This window comes from Pithys albifrons, chromosome 13, assembly GCF_047495875.1.
Source record: "Pithys albifrons albifrons isolate INPA30051 chromosome 13, PitAlb_v1, whole genome shotgun sequence".
NCBI lineage: Eukaryota > Metazoa > Chordata > Aves > Passeriformes > Thamnophilidae > Pithys > Pithys albifrons.
Genome location: NC_092470.1, coordinates 19236336 through 19255963, shown reverse-complemented (window position 1 = coordinate 19255963; position 19628 = coordinate 19236336). Strand labels below are relative to the sequence as shown.

The window sequence follows — 19628 nt, the reverse complement described above, 5'->3', positions numbered from 1 at the left end:
CTTTGGTCTCATCCCCCTTGTTTGGGTTTGAAACGTTTTTCTATGGCTGGAGAGTGTGGAAATGCAGATCAGGCTGTCTTGGAGGCAGACAAAACTCTGTTTGCTTTTGGGATTCTTTAGGGAAGAAAAATGTGGCTGAACTGTTTTTATATTCTGAGCGCGAACGTGTGTTGTGGAGCAGAGAAAGCCTTTGGTAATTGGTACCATCAGCCTCTGGGAGCGTAATCAGGGCAGTAATAATAAAATTGGCATCAATAAGAAAGGTTTTATTCTGCCTGCGTTGTCTGGCAAAGACAGCAGTGATCTATGAGGGCAGGCAATGAAGAGGCATGTCCCAAATTAACAAACTTCATCAATGTGCTGCAGCCAAGGCAACCACAGGCAGTGTGGACTGCTCTGGCTGGGCTCCTGAAGGGCTGGCTGCTGCAGGGACTGTCTTCTTTGAGAACTTTATATCTCCCAAGTTGTTTCCTTGATTAAACATCTCCATTAAAAAACCCCACAGATGTTACAGCAGAGGAGTATTTCAGCTAATGAAAGGCTGGAGGAAAGAGAAGGGAATTTTGCACCAGGCCAGCACTGCTGGGACACAGAGGGCCCTTTCCTGTGGCTCAGTTTGGGTCCAAGTGTGAGATTCCCCACAGTTCAAGGCTTTCTGATGGGAAGAGTGTGTGATGAGGACCCTCAGGTTTCTGGTGTGGGTTTTCTGTGCACTGTTGCTTTTCTAAGTGGAGTCAAAATAGTCACTATACAACAAAAGCTGCCAGTGAGTTAACAGGGCATGTGAGGACTTGCTGGAAGGAAGATGCTCACAGCAGTGAGTAAATCAGAAAGGACTTTGGGAATGGGAGGTGCATTTTGGAGAGGAGAGACCGTCCTCACTCATCAAGAATAAGCAATGCAGTGCAGTCACTTCCATGGGGGAGAGAAGAGTCACTGTGCAGGTTTGTTTAGTTTGCAAGACAGAAAGACCAGGAGATCTTGAGATGGTGTGCTACAGACCAGGACATTGGTTAACCCCTGGGGGCTGGGGCAAGTCCATTTCCTGCTGATAATTTCTGTAAAAAGTGAGGGCAGAATCAGATAGCAACTGTGCTGATGAGTGAACCAGCTGTGAGACAGTGTTTGTAGGTGGGAAGCCTGTAAGTGGAAGGGGGACTCCCTGCTGTAATTTAGGTATTAGATGATATTTATTTAGGTATTAGGTAATAAAAACATCTTCATTATGTTCAAACTACTTTCTTGGACGGTGAGAAAAGCTGGTCTGATCAAAGAAAACATGTCTAACTGGGGGGAGTTGGCAACACAAATAACCCAGACAAACCCTGGTTGATTTTTGCAGCTCCTGGGAAGCTGTACGAGGTGAAGCTGGTGGCATTCAACAGGCACGAGGACGGGTACGCGGCCGTTTGGAAGGGCAAGACAGAAAAGGCTCCAGCAACAGCTGTAGGTGAGCGATGCCTGTTGTTGTCTTTCTCTTCTGCTTGGCTTCACAGCAGGGGTGAAGTTACAGAAGATGAACTCCAAGAAGGACAATATCAAAATGGGGAGGGTCCCAATGTGAGGGAGCTTCCTTTGACAATCATGGCAAAATGCATTGGAGGAATTGGGAAGGAGAGAAAGGAGGACAAATGTCCCCCTTCTCCTCAGGGTTGTTCTTACACTGCATGTGGATGTTCTCTGTGGCCCCATTAGGGGCTGTGTGAGAGACTGAAATGTTAAAGGTGAATGACTCAAAGCAGTGGGCCATTTGCAGCAGCTGCAGGTGCTTTGCTGTGGCCAGGTTTGCACCACTTCCATCAGAAGGGGAGGAGCAGAATTTTGGGATGTGTGGTGGGGACACCTCTGACCAGCCCAGGTGCAGAGAAGGAGAACACCCACCACGAGAGGATGACCACAACAAACACACCTTTGTTTAGCAACAGGCTGTGTTTTGAGCCAGATAAGGGAAGCAGATCCTGTGAGGTGGGATAATGCTTTTTATCATGCCAGTGTCCTCCTTAGACCACTGGAAAACATCCCCCCACCACCTCTGGAGGGGTATTGGGATCCACAGGTGGTCATATCTTTCCTCTGTGCTATCTACGCTTACCCTTTCATTCTCTTTCTTTCTTTTCCTTAGGTACTTTTTAAAGTGATATCCTCATACTTTTATATTGCTGTATTACTACAGATAATAATCAAAATGGCTACATGCCACCTTTCCATTGCAGCCTAATTGTTCTAAAATAAACCCTACATATATATAAACACTCTGGTCATTCAGTGTCATTTCAGTCTAATTCACCCCAAGGGATCTCTCACAACACGTCAGTTACCCTCACCTTCAGGGCCAGGTCATAACACTCAGGGATGGGCTGGAAATGCCAGATAACCTGGGCTTTATCTCTCACATTACAAAGATCTGAGAATGTGAATCAGCAGCTTCACAGGCTTTTTGCAGTGTTATAAAGAAACTAAAAGCTCTAAAGACCTGGGCTCCATTCTCAGCTCTGCCAGCTGGGTGTGGGATCCTGGTGACCAGTCTGGGCTCCTCCCCACCCTGCTGTGGCCCTGCCAGGTGGGTAGCTTGGAAGCTGCCCTGCTATGCTCCCTAGCAGCATTCCACCACCGTGTTGCATGGAACCCTCCTGGGATCTTCCCACAGGTGAGGAAATTACTGTCCCGTACATCTCCACATCTCCTTTCTTTTTGTCTTGCACTGTAGATCCCCCTGTGCAGAAGGGTCCTCCACTGCCTCCAGTCCAAGTCTATGCAGAGTCCAACAGCTCAACTTCCATATGGCTCAGGTGGAAGAAACCTGACTTCACAACAGTCAAAATTGTCAACTACACCGTGCGCTTCAGCCCCTGGGGCCTGAAAAACGCCTCCCTTGTGACATACTACACCAGGTAAGGAGGGAGGCCAAGGGTTCATCTGCTGGTGTTGCTCATGTTGAGGATGAAACACAGGGCAGGAGGAACCTGCAGGGAATTTCACATACTTAGCAAAGTTTGGGGTGTTTCACGTGCTGGGAACATCTGCCGTGGTCACAGATAATGCTCACAACTGCTGAGATGTGCTAGTGGGGCTTATCTATGACTTGAATACCAGGGAATCATTTACTGGTCACTGCATCTTTTTTGCTCTGTTTACACCTTACACATTTGTGTCCCTGTTAACAACATGGCTAGGTGCAATTATGGCCAGTCTCAAAGCATTCATGGTTTGTGAGATGCTCTTCACAAGTTTGGTCTATAAATTGCTCGAGTTCAAGCAGTTACAATAATTTGGGGATGTATTTTACATCTGGATTCCTATACAGATTTTCAGCCTTTAATCAGGCTGTTTTCAAGCTTTTCCCTACAAGTACATCAGAAATGGTCCTGGAGAGTGGGAGCTGCTTTGCTCTGTACCCGAGAGCTGAGTGCTCTTGCACTCCCATGGCTGCAAGAGATGAAGCTTTAGGTGGAAAATCAAATACTGTGAGTGTAAGGATAATCTCTTAGAGCATTCCTGGTCAGGTGTCAAGGTGACATGGGAGAACCATCAGGTGCTCATGGCCCTGTGCTGTGTGCTCTCTCCCCAGCTCGGATGAAGACATTCTCATCAGTGGGCTGAAGCCCTACACCAGGTATGAGTTTGCCGTGCAGTCCAACGGTGTTGGCATCGACGGGCCCTTCGGCAGCGTCGTGGAGCGCTTCACCCTGCCCGACCGTGAGTACCCACGGCACTGACTCCTGGTGCTCCTGTGTCTCTGTCTGCTCCCTCCTAATGCACCCTGGGAGATGTGAGCTCAGGTCACCTCCAAGCCCTGATGTCCCTGAGCACATGCTGAGAGTTCTGCTGCTTGAGGTGGGTCTTTGTGTGTCTCTGCCAGGTCCCTCCACCCCTCCGTCTGACCTGCGGCTGCACCCGCTCAACCCCTACGCTGTGCAGGTGCACTGGTGCCCACCTGTGGAGCCCAATGGCATCATTGTGGAGTATCTCATCCTGTACAATGCCAACAACACGCAGCCTGATGACATGTGGACCTTGCTGACGCGAGAAGGTGAGCCTCCTCCAGGTACTGCAATACCCCACCAGTCCTCCCTCCCTGCCTCTGCAGCCCTCCTTGCTCAGTCCTGCTGCCCTGTAATACCTTACCAGTCCTCCTTCCCTGCCTCTGCAGCCCTCATTGCTCAATCCTGCTGCCCTGATTTCTGCCTCACTCTGAGTACAGACAGATATCCAAGAGCTCCTGGTGCCAACTTTCCTGGAGCATATGCTGGGCCTTGCTCCTGGTCACAGCAGAGAGTGCAAGGGCACAACTGCTGAGAGACATGAAATCATACATGTCTAGGGCTGAAACAGCCATTATCATCCAGGAAACATCCCACACATACAGGCTGGCAGCCAGTAATTGCTAGAGAAATGTGTGCCAGCAGCACCATGTGCAGTCTGTACCATCAGCTCTGTAAGCAGCAAGTTCATTGATACTGAAGAGGTGTATGAAATCCTCTTGGAGCTCATGTCACAAAATCCCTCACTTCTGGAGGTCCAGCAGAATTCTGTTGCTGCTTTGCTGCAGCCTCTGAATGCTCTTGAAACTGCACATTTTAAATTTCTTTTGACTTGCTTTTGGTCAGGAAATATCTTCAGCACTGAAGTGCATGGCCTGGAAAGTGATACAAGATACTTCTTCAAGATGGGAGCAAAGACAGTTGTGGGATCTGGCCCCTATTCCAACGTTAAGGATGTGCACACCCTTCGTGAGAAGTTGTCTGGTATGAATTCCCCCCATGTCCCAGGGCAGGAGGAGAGCTGTGTTGCTGAAGACCATGGTTGTCAGCAGTGAGATTCTGATTGCCAAGCCATTGCCTGATGTCACCATGTAGTATGTGAGACACAAGTCTGTGTGGGCCAGAGCAGAGGATACAGCACAGCCCTCGGATGTGCAGCTCCAGAACCCATCCCACAACCAAACTGCCTCTCTCTTCCCCTTCCCAGTTCTCTGGAAGGGCCCGTGCAACCTTTCTGTAGTGTGAGATTAAATAATGTGTGTAGATGCCAGTTTGCTGTAAGCTGCTCTAAATTGTCACTGCCAAGGGATCTTCCTCCTTTGTCTGTGTAGAATCACAGAACTGTGGAATAATTTGGGTTGGAAGGGACTTTTAAAGGCATCACCTTTGGGTTTAGTACAGCTGGTGCTTCTCTGAACAGGGGACACTTTGTGCCTTCTTCCTGCTAGCAGCTGAAATAGTGTATCCATCCTTCCTTCCGCCCTAGATGTTCTGGATATCCACTCTGTCACGGGGATCATCGTGGGAGTCTGCCTGGGGCTGCTCTGCATCCTCTTCTGCATGTGTGCCAGCTTCCGAAACAGCAAGCACAGGTGGGTGTCCCCTCCCCTGGGCAGCAGGTGAAGGAGCAGACCAAGACACTGTGAGCTGCATCCCCTGTCTGGGGCTGCCTGGGTGTGGTGTAGGACACTGTTAATGCACAGCTTGAATCTTGGGACTGCTGGCTGGATAAGGAGCATATTTAGTATAATCTTTTCACTGATTTATTTTCTCAGTAGTTTCTTTTTGATTTGTATTCTTAGGCTAGAAGGGTTTTTTTTTAAAAAAGTTGCAAGAAAATGGAAGAACCAGATTACTACCTGTGTCTGTTAGTCTGGGCAGTATTTTGCTTCTGAGGTTGGACAGCTCTAAGGATGTTTGGAAATGGTTTGTTAACCGCCAGCTGGGAAAATAATGAAAGACTTCCCAGTGAGTGACAGGCTGGTTTAAGGAGGATTGGATGCAGCCCAAAGCCCCCTGCTATCCCAGGGGTCTGAATCGAGCCACAAGCATTTGGAAAGACCATGAGCAGAAAAGGGCTCAGTTGCTGAGAAGAGCTTTGAGCTCACAGCAGATCTCAGGACAAAGCAGATTGTGAAGTCTTTTCCTAATGTGGCCACTTTCCTGTCCTGTTGCATCTCTCACTTGTAAAGCAGAGATGACAGGAGTGACACAGCTCCCCATGGGCCAGGGCTAGTGAGTGGCCTGCTCCAGTGCTGGGCCTGGTGGTGTCTGATGGCCTTGGGATCTGCAGGGAGAACTTTGCATCCCTCACTGGGATTTGTCTGAGCTTTGGGGTTAGTGAAGGTGGTGGAGGTGCCACTGCAGCGAAAGCTGTTACAGTGGGATGTGGATAGAGGATCCCCTTCCTCGGGAGGGCAGGGCAGGGCTTGTGCCTGGTCACTTCCACAGGGACCAGCTGAAATGTCAACTCTTGCTTGTTTTCCCCCAGGGAGGCCCTGCCAGGCCTGGATCCCCAGGCTGCTGGCAACCACACCTACTACCACCGGAGCAGGCAGGGGATGGCAGCTCCCAGTGCCACCCTGGACTCACACGAGCTCGAGTCCCTCATGTCCCCGCTCCCGGAGGACATGCCTGTGCCCCTGGGGGACATCACAGAGCTGACAGAAGTGCACAGCCTCATCCACACGAGCCTCCCCGAGGACATTGCCCATGGGAAGAGGAAGGTAAGGACACATGCACATGGTGAGTGGGCTCCCACCCTTGGCAACTGCCTTTGTTTGGTGTGTGGCTGCTGGGAAGCCAGGGTGGGATCCTATCCTGGCTCTGCAGAGTTCCAACAGTCCTGGCTGCAGGCTGGTGCTGGGCAGCCATGCATTTCCCTCTCTGTAAAACTGACTGCCTCAGTCTTGGCTCTCAGATCTAACTTGGGATCCACATATCATCTACCACTGCCTTCTGTCTCCTGGGACAGTGATCCCTCATCCTGAGAAGGTGCTGCCAAACTTGGTGCTGCAAAAGCTGCACTTTCCCTGTTGCTGTGGCATGTGGATGGTGTTAGGAGATGTGGTGTCTAGAACAGACACTCAGCCTTTTGCTTGGAGTAGAAGGAGCTCTGCTCATAAATAGTGGAATATCCTCAGAGATAACCAAGAGATGAAACTCTGGGTTTTTTGTGAACCTTATTTTGTGAGGTAGTTTTTTACGGCCCTGCTTGGTTTGCCTGATGTTGCATTGTCTTTCATTCCTCCCTGCCCATTTCCTCTTTCAAGCTTGCCTGAAACATTTCATTCCATTAGGGAACCTTTAATTGGCCTAATTTAGTTAATCTGTTTATGTCTCTCTTTGTAGCCCTGGGAGAGTATGTAAAGTAATTAGGAGGTTCAGTAAAACAAATGCATTGTGAGCACGTGGGATTTCAGGTTTGCATCATCGTTCCTCGTGTGTCACTGCAGGGAGGTGAGTTCAGGTGTCTGGCTGACCACGGGCACTGTGCTGGCTGGAGGCAGTGCAGGTATGATCTGCTGTAGCCTCACAGCCTCCTGCTGCCTTTAGTGTCCCAGGAACTGCAGCCGTGCCTGTGGCCGTCCCCTTGTGCCATGTGCCTGAGCTGAAGGAGAGGCTGTTTGTTTGCAGCCAAGCCACATCCAGGGATTTGGGTGGAATGAGCTGCCTGTCTGGACCCAAGCCGAAGAGTGTGAGGAATTTCCTACAGCTCTTTCTGTTAAATAAGGAACAAATGTTTTGAGGGATGGGGATTTACCCTTGAGAACAGGTCAGGGTGGGGAGAAGTTCCATTCTTTGTGAGGCCTTTCTGGGGGCAGCATGTCCAGATCTCTTCCAAAGCAGTAATCCTGTCTGCAGAGGGTTACACCAAGGTGTGAATGTGTGCAGAGCAGGGGCTGGGGAAGGCAGTGCCAAGGCCTGGCTGCTCAGGGCTCAGCCTGAGTGCCCTCAGAGGCTGGCAGTGACCAGCAGGGGAGTTATGGTTAGAGACCAGAGCTTAGGGGACAAGGCTGTAGGGTCTCTGCCTTCCTAATTGGATGGGAAAAGGCTACTGAGAGTTAAATCCACTGAGGATTTTTTTTGGTGATGGATGTGGATAGGCAAGCAGGGGTCACTGGGCAGCAGCTGCAGGCAGCCACCCAGAGAGCAGCGTTGTCACCAGTGCCGACTGGGAGGGTGACCTGGCAGGTGGAGGAGACCGAGTGGTGGCCCAGAGCAACAGGCTGTTGTTGCTGGGAGTGGGCACTGGAGGGAGATGTGCTCCCACGCAGGAGACCCTGCTCCCTCCACGGCCCCGTTCCTGCTGGAAGTGCCACCTGAGCACGCTTGCATCCTCCCTATACTCTGACATGTATAATCAAGGGAGAGGAGAGTCAGAAACACATTCATGCTGCAGTTGTCAAGCGGCCCCATGTGTGGATGGGGATATGATGTTCCCTGGCTGGGTGGTCGAGGAATTGGGCAGGTCTCATGCTCTTGGCCAGGGCAGTGCACACCTGCCTGGCACCCACAGCAGATGCAAATCAAGCCAGGATTGGCTGTGAGCCTGTGCATCTCCCTGCTCATACACAGAGTGCCACTAGTCAAGGCCCAGGAGTGGGTGTGGGTTCCTCAGGTTGCCTTGTGTGCTGCAAAGAGCTCCCTCCAGCAGCCACTGAAGCTGGAAGCCCCCAGGGACACTGCCTGGAACAGCCTGTTGTGGGAGCTTTGCACCCTGCAGTGACCAGCTGCCTTCGTTGCCTTCTCTTTCTTCTCTCATGCTGTGTGTGGCTGGGGCTGTGAAAACCCATGGCAAGGAATGTGATGGAGCCACAGGAAAGAGAAAATCCTTGTGGAAGGAAATTCTTGGTCCAGCCTGGCAAGGGGAGGCTCCCCAGGGTGTTCTGCATTGGATACTGTGACTTGCAGTCCCAGTCAAAAAAGAGAGAGGGGATGAGAAATGTCTCAAGGATCCCTCTAAATAACTGTATCATGTCAGTGCAGAGCTCAGGATGTTGGCTGGGACAGACTCTGCTGCCACTGCTGGGCAGGTTCATGTAGCTGGGACCTCCAGTTGCCTGCTTGTCTCTCTGTCCTCAGGTTATGCTCCCAAAGCTTGCCTTGTGTTGTCTGGATGGCACTTGCCACTGGCAGTCATTGCTGCTCTGTGCCTGCAGGCTGTTCACAGCCTGGTTTTCACTTGGCATTCCATGGATTATTCCTTCTCGTTTTTATTCTTGTGGCAGCCCAGGGTTCCAGTGGAGACTGGGGGCTCTGGGAGGTGTACAGAGATAAGGAAGGGACTGTCTCCATTCCATAAGGAGTCAGAAGTGAGTGAATGTCGCTTTGCAGGTGTGAGGGCGAGGGCAGGAAGTCTTTAAAAACTGAGATTGGAACTGACTCCTGCAAGGAACTGCAGGAAAGGGTTTTGAGGTGTCCTCTTGATTGTTTTCAAGTCAAGATCACAAATTTAGGGCCGTGATTCCTCTTGAGCTGTTACACATAATGCTGGGGATGCAGATGGTGCAAGTGGGGAGTGGGACAGTCCCAGAGGAGCCTCCTGGCCCCCCATTCCTGCCTGCAGGACAGCAAGGGGCCCCTCTGGATGCTGCAGCTCCACCAGACAGGAGAACACAGCCATTTAGTGGCCCATTTTCTTTCATTTCTGTGTTTTCCAGTGGTCATGCACAAGGATTTGTAAATACACTGACAAGTGACTTTCCTTTCTTACTCTGATCCCCTTGCAAGTGACCCCCACGCTGATGCCTCAGTGTCCCGTTAGAACTGACATCGTGTGGCATGGGCTGTGGGGATGCAGCTCTGCCTCCCCTGACAGATGGGCTGAGGATGATAAAATGGCTCTGCTCCAGACATCTCTGTCACTGCTGCTTGTGGGCCAAGCAATTTAGAGGGTGGGGGAGAATGTTAAAAAGCATCTGCTTTCCATGGGAGACTTCAGCTTTTTATTGAATGAAGCCAAACCCAAGCATTTTGGCTTGGAAGGGTTTGCTGTTGTGCTTGTTGTGAGCTGGAACCTTCCTTGCCTGCTGCCCTGCTCCTTCCCTGTGGGCCTCCTTTCCACAGGACTGTGTTTCCCATGAAGCATCCCCGTGACTCGGAGAGCAGAAACTGTAACACATCAGGGGACTTGGAGCTACCCGGGTTGTTTGTCATCTTCGTGTTGAAATTTTTGTGAGTGGAAAAGAAGTGCCAGTGTTTTCTGAGAAGCCTCAGAGGAGAGCTGTGATCCTGGTGACAGCAAGCAGAGCCTCCCCTTTATCTGCTGGGGAAGAGGTCTGTGCTGTGCTGCATCCCAGCTGTGGGCAGGGATGTTGGGATGTTCGCGTGACATGGAGTGTTCCCACCCCCACAGCTGCTCAGCAATGAATCCTTCCCCTCTGCTGTGACACCCTTGGAAGCTGGGCACATTTGAAATGTCCCCAGCCCTGCTTTGCACAGGACTCCAAGCCACTTTAAATAACCATCCTCATAAACCAGGGAAGGTTTCAAGTTGAACTTTCCCTACGTGTTCATTCTCAGCTCATATATTTGCATGAAATCATGACTTGTCACTGAGAAGGTAACACGATCTAGGCACGTTTTTAGCAGAGTTTCTATAAAAAGGCTAAAATGAAAAGGCTTGTTTGCTTTGATAAGGATTTAGCTGTAATGGAAATGCCTTTTATTGGAAGATGTTTTTATTAGTTTTAATTCTTGTGTTTGCAGTGAACTGACAAAGGGATTTTTCCCTCTTTAAGTTAGTGTTAGACTGACACTCTTTGCTCCTTGACTTTGTTACTCTGTTGTAAAAACCAAGAGAACATTTCCTTCTATCAGCCACTCACCAGCCCCCCTCAATTAAAGAAATAGTATCATTCATTACACAAAAAAATGTTACTTATTACACCGAAAAATATTACTTAAAAAAGCAGTGAAGCTTTCAGACACACAAGATTTCTTCAGGTCTGTGATGAAAACAGACCTACAGTTAATTGCCACTGCCCAACCTTAGAGACTGAGCCCCAAAAGGGATTTGCTTTTTGCCTTATTTTCCCCTCTCAAACATAATGAGCTCGAACAACATGTGGGACACAGGCCATGTTGTGTGGCTGATGGTTTTTTCTGTTTGTTGAAAGTTGCAAACTGGTACAAAACAAGTTTGTTCTTCGTTGCAGCCAATTTCAGCCAGAGCTGAACAGGCTGTTCCCAGAGTCATCAAAACCTATGTAAACATGGCAGATTGACATTTCCGCTAACAGATGGTCCATGGGGGATTGCAGCAGAGCTGCCTGTTTCTTTCCACGTTTTTTGGTATTCACAAGATGCCTGCAAGAAGGTTTTCGAGTTTGCTCTGTGTGTGTGTCTGGGATGATGCTCAGATCTCTGTGATGGCAAATATGCATGGAAGCATCTCTAACAGGACACACATTTGGTGCATGTGTGCAGATTTGTGTGGGTTCAGCGCGGAGAGTTCCAGGCAGTATTTGCTCAGTAACGTATGTTCCTTGGAAGAGGCACAGAAGCCATCAGTCAGGGATGGAGCTGCAGAAAGCCTTTCAGATGGCAGCAGAAGCAAATTGAACACGCTCCTTGAGCACTCGCATGTGGAGATATTCCTTATTGTGAGCTCTCTGTGATCGCTTGGTTGATTTCTCACTATTAAAGGGTAGTTTAATGATTGTCCACTTAGAAAGAGAGCAATTAGGGAATGCTTTTGGCTCAGAATATACTGTTGAGGATTGCAGAGAGAGAGAGGGCAAAGGCACTGCTGCAGCATCCACATCTAAATTAGCAAATGTTTGATGGCCACAGCGCTGGGCTCGGACACCACTGTTCTGCAGGGTGCTGGCACATCAGGGAGGCCTTGTTTGCTAAAAATCAGATCCTGAGGCAGCAGCAAAGCTCCTGTGCCTTGAGAGTGATGCTGGGATGTAACGCTGCTCTGCCTCCCCCCAGGTGTTGAGCCCCTTGTGTGCCTGGGTGAGGTGGACAGAGGGCTCGGGGTGGCCCCAGCTGCCCTAGTGCACACAGAGCACCTCAGTGTCCTTCTGCCAGCCCCAACAGCACGAGGGAGCATTTGTTTCTTGCTAAATAGCTGACTTAGGAATGCCTGGCTCACATACAACATCTGGTCATGTATTTCTACCTAATTTCCAGCCAGATGGACCAAGGCACAAGGAGGTCAAATGACTCACACAAGGTCAGGCTGATGTCAGAAATCTCCTTGCTGTCTCGGCTGGACTCGCGCTATGCTGGTGGTTGAGGGAATAGGTTTGGCCTGAGGAGCAGCCACATGTGCAGAGCAGGAACCTGGGCTGCTCCTGCTGACAGGAGGTGGTCAGTGGGTTTGAGCAGACGTGCTGTACACCCTCACCCTGCACAGCCATTTGTGCTCACACCACCAGTATTCTGTGTGCATGTGCACACTCACTGCTGTCAGGTCAGGATCTTCTCCTCCTCATACCTGCATCAACCTCTCTCCTCTCCAGGCAATGTGTAACAGCTGTGGAACAACCCCAGAGATATCAGGCCTGTGCAGTCCTAAAATCTGAGTGTGTGTGTGTGTGTGTGTGTACGTGAGTAGTAGCAAGGCAGAGCTCAGGTACACCCAGGGCAGCCCAATAAAATCAAAACCTGGAAAGAAAATACTGTTCTGCCTGTGAACTAATAGTCTGAGCTGTTAAATAACTTCAGCTCTTAAAGACACACATTTCCCATACACAGAGGTGTGCATTCAACAGTTTATTGCAAGGGGAAGCTGAGAGAACCCAGAACAAATTGCGTTCAGCCCATATAATTTAATTAGATCTACAAACAAGGTAACACTGCTTGCCCAGGGGACTTAAAGCTGAGCTAAGAATTGCTTGGTGGTCTATTGCAAAAAAAAAAAAATTAAGCGAAATAAGGCCCTCAGTTTTGTGCCTCTGTGCTGATGGGTAATGGCAGAGTGTTTACCCCAGCCCTGGTCTGGAGCAGGAACTCTGTGCTGCAGAGGGAGCAGTGTCCCACTGTCTCCAGCTCTTACTGGAGTACATGGGCCAATGCCCACGGGTGAGGGTCCTTCTCTGGGCTTTGAAGCATCCCTGGGGCCAAAGCAATACTGTGATTGTTCAGCTCCGGATTTCCCTGTCCCTTCCCAGCTCTGCTGTATTTCTCAGTGGGCTCCTTCTGCTCTGGACTGTTTGCAGCCTTGCAGAGAGTTTTCACTGGGCCTCTAATAATGATGTACCTGTTGGCCTCACAGTTTAAGAATCAGTGGAAAGCCCCCTATGCAACCAGTTGTGAACCATCTGGCATCTTTCCTCCCTGTTCTCTGCATCAGCCCAGGTGACAGCAATAAAGGCAGTTCTAAGGCAGTGACTGTGCAAGTCCATTGCAGAGCATTTTCATTTTGATGCCATCAGAAGTGTCCCCCATATTTACAGTATTTTACCAACTTACACTTTCCTTTTTCAAGCTACTCTTCTCTTCAGTTGTAAGAGGATAAAAATCTGTGTCTGTGATAATTGGATCTTTTCTCCTCCCACTTTTCTCCTTCAGTCTTCATGGAATAAACCAGCCAACCAGCCCTGGACAAACAGCATTGCCAGATACGGGGACACCATCACCAAAGAGCCCCTGCCTGCTGTGAACGGGTCCCTGAAGCTCCCTTCCAGTGCAGGGCAGAAGCTTCTGTTACAAGCTCTGGTTTATGATGCTGTGATGGTGGGTGTTTGAATTATTATGTATTCTGATGTGGTTTTTCCATTCATGTTCCCCATCTCCCTTTCTCCTTTTTGCAGCCCCTTTTTGTGGGCTTGTTCTGCCGGTGGTGGTCGGGTGGGGTCAGCAGCTCAGGGCTGTGGCATTCCTGGTCTCTCAGGACCTGGATCCAGGCACCAGCAGTCTGCTTGGAGTGTTTGCTGTGGCCAGGCAGCAATCAGCCCGCTGAATGAGTTAGGAGCTGCAGTGCTCAGCACAGTCATTAAGATCTACAGCCTGATGGGGGATTGCATTTTTGGCTGTAAAAGGAGTCAAAGATCAAGAGTTGATTTAAACTCCCTTCTCCAGATAGGGCAGAGCAATTTCCACTGCACTTGTGTTCTTTATGTGGGTGCACAGACTTGGAGGAAATCCTATTTCTGATATTTTTTCATTGAGATAAAAATGCACTCCTGTGTTTGGGACAGTTTGTACAAGGATTGGGATGTCTGTGCCAGTCTCAGCAAAGCAAGCTGGCACCTGCTCAGGCTGACCCTGTACCAGAAGGTTTCTTTGGTTGTTGTTTTAAAAAGTTCATCCTCCACCCCCTGCAAATATTTCTAAGTAACCCACCTATGTTTCCTTCCTAGACAGTGGTGTGAAAATCAGTTATACACAGGATGTAATTAACGTCGTGGATAGAGTTAAGACAATGTTTTACAGCCCAGTTACAGGGCACCGTTTACAGCACAGCTTACCCAGCAGAGTTTGTCAACAAAAGTAGAAAAGTGTTAAAATATGTAAATGATGCTCAAAGTTGGCTTCAACAGAAAGAGCAAATTGCACGTGGGTATCACTTCCACACTCTGAATTGTCTCCTTGCTGCTACATCACACTCAGCCCAGAATCTGAGCGTTGATTGCCTGGAGAGCTCTTTGGGAGCTTCCACAATAATTTGTCTGTTAAATTATTGAGTGATAATCTCGTGGAATGACCTGCTTGTCAGCCAGATTTGTGGGATCTGTAGCTTGAGCTCTGCTTAAACACTGCAGAGCAGAACTTACTGTTTTCTTCCTGAATAGACTTTTGCAGGCTGTGACCAGGCTCTAAGGAACACACACTCTGTGATATGTAGCCAAAATTAAAGCAGAAATTGAAGGCAGCCTGGTTACCTCTCTCAGAAGCCCATTTTCTAGAGTGCTGCCCACTCAGCCTTTAGAAATCTAGCCCTTAATATGGAAACAGGCTGGTGATTTTGACAACTGTGGTCTTTGACACAGGCTTGGAGGAATGGTTGCTCCAGCCTGCCAAGAAGCTGTGGGCAAATCACTTTGCTCCCTTGGGACTTGCTTTCTCAAACATAAAGTAGGAATAGTGATCCTGAGGTGATTTGAGATGCTTCTTAAGACTTCAGCTCTGAGAAACATATCAAGGTAATGTTTAATAGAGGCATGTGTACACCCCATTGCACTCTGTGGGATTAAAAAGAAATACATTCCAGTGTTTGGTTGGGTCACAGCCTCAATTATCAGAATTTCACTTACTTTACCTTTTTTATTTTTTATTTTCCTCCTGCCTGATAACAGAATGAAGCAAAGAAAAGCAACCCACCAGCCAGCCTCCACCAAGTGGAAGCAGAGGTCATTGTCCATTCTGATTTTTCAGCCTCTGACAGAGACTACGACTCCCAACTGCACACCCTGGGGAGTGAAGAGACAGAAGTGGAGGAGCAGGAGCCTGAAGAGCTCCCCTCGGCAGAGCTGGCTCTTGCCGGCTCTCCCAGCCCCCAGCAGGACACTGCCCAAGTGTTGGTGGACTGCACAGGGGACTCGGGGGCTCAGGCCCAGGCTGACACAAAGACTGACACAGCAGAGGCCGTTTGCATCCGTGGGCTCACCAATGGCTTCCACCGGCATGGGGAGAGCCTGGATTCTGTGGGGAGCGGAGACTCAGATTCCATCCCGGAAGGTGAGGGGGAAGTGCAGCCAGTCAAGGGCCAGTTGCTCTCCACAGCCTCGGAGGAGGCCCCGCTCTGGAGTAACTCTGGTTTGACCAGCCCATCCTCAGCATCTGAGAACATGGCACGTGTCCACAGCCACAGGGAGTGAGCTGGGCTGGTGCTGATCACAGAGAGCTGGAGCACCACGGGGGCTGTCGCTGTGAGGTGCTGCTGGCCCTCGGCTCACAGAGCCCTGAGCAGGCACAGCACCTCCCCAGGGTGGGCTGGGACCCTCAGCTGTGCAGGGAACCAGCACCGACCCTGGGCAGGACCCACCTTCCTCCCGCTGCAGCTGAGGAGGAGCTGGGTGTTGGTGGGAGCAGGATGGAGCCATCTGACGACGTGTGACGCAGAACCATGATGGAGCAGAGCCCTTCTGTGCCAGACTGGGGCTGGGACTTCCCTGGAGCCCTCAAGGCGACTGGCAAGACATGGTGTAATGCTGGGAAGTGGCAGAGTACGCTGAGTGATCCCCCTCCACTGCCTCTTACGGGGAGCACCTTGTCAGAGCCACCAGGATGGATCCCGATCCCGTCACAGGAGTCCCAGGAGGGGGTGGAAGTGATGAAACCAACACAGTGAGCTGCAGCCCCAGCCCTTCCTGCCCTCCCGTGGGTAGAAGGATTGCCAGGCTCTCTGTAACCACCACTAGCAGGCTGAGGTAGTGGCCTTTTATTACACACTCTACGAGTGCCTCTAACAACTTGTACTATATAGAACCTTCTGCAGCGTCTGGGTAGTTTCACCAGCCTGGGCTTTGTTTTATGTAGGTTCTTGTACCTAATATTTTAGGTACACATCTGTCCTTTTAATGTACAACATGTATTTTTATTTCCTTGGAACATCTTTATATTATTTAATTTTATAAAGTGGAATAGTGTGTGGTATAGAGTAGCATTTTTACTACTTCTCTCTTTCTTTATTTTCTCCTCCCTAACAACACAACTACCTCATGTCTGTTGGAGAAAAAAAAAACAGTAGACCTACTCTTTTGTTATAGTCCGTGATAGGTTTTAACTTATTCTTATACTGCCTTTTTCTAAAGAATATGTTTGCACTGGTTGTTGACTCTTTTAATGCAGAGTGCTGCGGATCTGATGTCTCTCTTGCTTTGTTTCTTTAACACCTTCTCTAAAGCCTGAGAGTTGGGTTGTGTCTCTCTGTAGGACTGTGTTTGCAGGAGCTGCCAAAGGAGACTGCTCCAGTTGGCAGGATGTCAATCCATCTTTCACTGAAAAGGTTATGCTAATGAAGAGAAAGAAGAGCCAGCAGTTGCAAAAATAACTTGTGATCTTGGGGACATCTATTTCTTTCTTTTTGCGTGCCCAAGAGGAGACATCTCAGATGGTTTTGATTTCCAGAGAGCAGCACTTGACCTTCTGTAAGCAGAGACCTGCTGAAGGCTTTGGATGAACAAGTGAAGTTTTACAGTCACTTCTGAGAGTCCTGGCCAAAGTGCTTTTGGGTGGATGTTTCTGAAGAGCAGAACACCACCAGAGCTTTAAAATGAAAATCAAATCTTTGGTCTCATACCACTCAGTCTGGTTTGAAAATCATCCATTGACTCTTCCTGCTGATGCTGTTTCCTACTGCTGACATGGTTCTCAGCCTGGCCCTGCTGGGGGTGGACTCTTCTCTGCCTTTTCTTCAGCCCTGCTCCAGGCTTGCAGGGTTTGACTGCAAACACCACAGATTGGACCAGCTCTGCAGAGGTAACAAGGATCAGTAATTCTGTTCACGGGTGTTTGGTAACTGCTTTGCCTTCCTGGAGGATTCAGAGATCTGGCCTTTTTTTTTGTTTAAAAAATGAAGGAAAATATGCCCATCTCCCTCTTTTCCTACTGAAATGCCCCCAAAGGTATATGTGGGCCAGCCTGAGATCCTGTGGACGACTTCAGATGATGTTTTTTGTGGTGAAATCTGGACAGAGGTACCACTGCTTGCAGCAAGGAGAACCTTCCTCCTTCAGCACCCTGTCCCTGTGTGTGTTGTGAAGAAGGATGTCACAGTGTGCCCTGTGTGTGGACCAGCCCATGCCCTTGCAATCAGAGGAGAACCTCCAAGCCTTCATGTGCCCTGCTGGGAAGGATATTGGAGCTTCTCCCCACCTCTCCCCACCTTGCAGCCTCTACTCCCAACATGACACATTGTTCTGGTAACTGGCTGTGTTTCCAGTCACTCTGCTTGCTCTGCTGCTTCAGCTGCTGCTGGGTGTCTTGAGGAGTCTCAGAAATGCTGTTCCATGCTCTGCAGAGCCATAACTCTGGAGTGCTGTGGGACAGAGCCTGCAAATCAGTGCCAGAGATCAGGCAAGGCAGGAGCTGGTGTGTGCATGCTGCCAGCCCCAGGATCCAGAAAGGCAAGGAAACGTAACTGGGCAGAGGAGGTGCATAAATAACCTCCAGAACCCACTGCCACAAGACTGTGAAACTCAGGACTTAGCAGGTTACAGGTAAGGCAGAGGAGGGTTATTGCAGGCAATAAGGGCAGTTCACAGGTCTGTGGGAGCAGATGCAGTCGCAGAGGTGCAGACCCTCGAGCTGGGCAGTGTTGGGCACTCACTGCAGAGGGTGGGGGGACATTCTGCAGGTGGGCCTCAGTGGCACCATCCCCTGGAGCACTGTGGGCCAACCACCAAACCACCACAGTGGTTATGTGCCCCAGGAGCTCTGGGGGAGATGCAGGACAGCACAAACAATTTTGTTTACACATCCCAAAAATACTTTGTCTCCTCACGCTGAGGCTTGTTCTGGTCTCGTTACACCTCACCACATTGTACCAGGATGTGAGACTGGCAGCACTTGGATGTCCATGAACTGTGGTGGTGGTGGGCACACACAGCAGGCCTCAGCTGCAGAAATGCAGGCAGTCCCCTCAGAGCCAGGAGATCACCACTGACAGCAGCCCTGAATGAACACTTGTCCACACAGAGTGCTGGCTGTCCTTGTCCAGCTCAGCTGTGCCCCAGGTCCCTCGTGCCCTGAACATGTGGACCTTTCAGCCTCAGCTAGAAATGAGTCAATGAAGACACATAATACACATTTGATGTGTAAAGCTGAAACAACCAGTGCATATATTTTTTTATCATGAAATAAGTAGCTTTCTTGGAGATTTCTCACAGGTCCACAACTGTTGATACCTTTAATTACTGATCATGCTTAAGATTTGTTCCTGCACACCAGGCCCCTTTCTGCTTTTTCTTCCTTTCAGTAACACTAAGGATTATTGCTGTTCAACTTTTTTGCAGGTGTATATTGTTTTACGTTGTTAAAATGTCAGGTTTGTCTCACTGGCATAATTTTGTAGTATTAATGTTACTGTTTGGCTACACAACTGTATATTCCCCGTGCTGCTGTGAGAGTCACAATTCTCCTTTTATTTCTTTTCATTCCTTGTTACATGAAAAACACGACAGGTAAAAACCTCTAACAGCTTTTTGTTGATTTGATTTCTTACTTAACAGACAGCAAAGTTCTGGTTTAAATAGTTCAAATGAGATAACTTATAATTTAGGGTTTGAGAATTTTTTTACATTACTAGCTAACAATGCTGAGATCAGCCCATGAAATACACTGTGTAAGAAAACAACCATTTTACTAGAACACTGTACATGTTTTTGATCTCATTAGTAATAGATGTTTTGAAGGGATCATTGTGTCTTTTCTAATCAATACTTCTGTTAGAAAAGAGGTGTTTCGTCCAGCAGAAATCTACCATCTACTTCTTTTATTATATTCCCTTGCTTGTATTTTCGAGTTAAATTTCACTTAATTTTCTGCACAGTGCATAAGGATGTGTAACCAGAACTTGATCTTGTTTGAAGCTTGTGTCTGTGTTTGGTTCCATGCTGTACTTTATTATAACTTTCTTTCTTCAGAGACTGTTCTTACTCCACAAATACTCTTTAGTGTTAAAGTGTAAGAAGACATTGTCCTTATATTCCTTAACTAATGGGTTATTAATAAAATGTTTTTAAAAAGGAGTGGAATGGGTCTCACGGTTCAGTGTGTTAACAGCTGTGCAAGGCTGTACCTCACTGGGGGAGCAGTGGTGGGAGCAGGATGCAGGATTCACACTCCTGCCAGTTCAGTGCCTGAGCTCATCATTGTGAAGGTTGGGAATGTGGGATGATAGTGCATGCCTGGTTTCTTAGGGATTCTTCTGGAATTTCAGACAGGGGCAGAGTTTTGGTTCATTAGGCA

General features: G+C 49.0%; 1 protein-coding gene across 2 annotated transcripts in view; it reads left to right on the top strand.

The window, feature by feature from the left end:
- IGDCC4 (immunoglobulin superfamily DCC subclass member 4) overlaps nt 1-19402 on the top strand; it is an 89746-nt gene extending 70344 nt beyond the window's left edge. Inside the window, exons 12-20 of one of the 2 annotated variants that reach the window (XM_071568624.1) lie at nt 1343-1450; nt 2708-2891; nt 3569-3696; nt 3860-4030; nt 4608-4745; nt 5248-5353; nt 6253-6487; nt 13287-13451; nt 15014-19402. In XM_071568624.1, the coding sequence (XP_071424725.1) occupies nt 1343-1450; nt 2708-2891; nt 3569-3696; nt 3860-4030; nt 4608-4745; nt 5248-5353; nt 6253-6487; nt 13287-13451; nt 15014-15535 (1757 nt within the window). In that variant the 3' untranslated portion in view covers nt 15536-19402. Of the gene's footprint in view, nt 1-1342; nt 1451-2707; nt 2892-3568; nt 3697-3859; nt 4046-4607; nt 4746-5247; nt 5354-6252; nt 6488-13286; nt 13452-15013 lie in introns of both variants that reach the window. The other variant, XM_071568623.1, reaches the window with a different exon arrangement.
- The last annotated feature ends 226 nt before the right edge of the window (nt 19403-19628 follow it).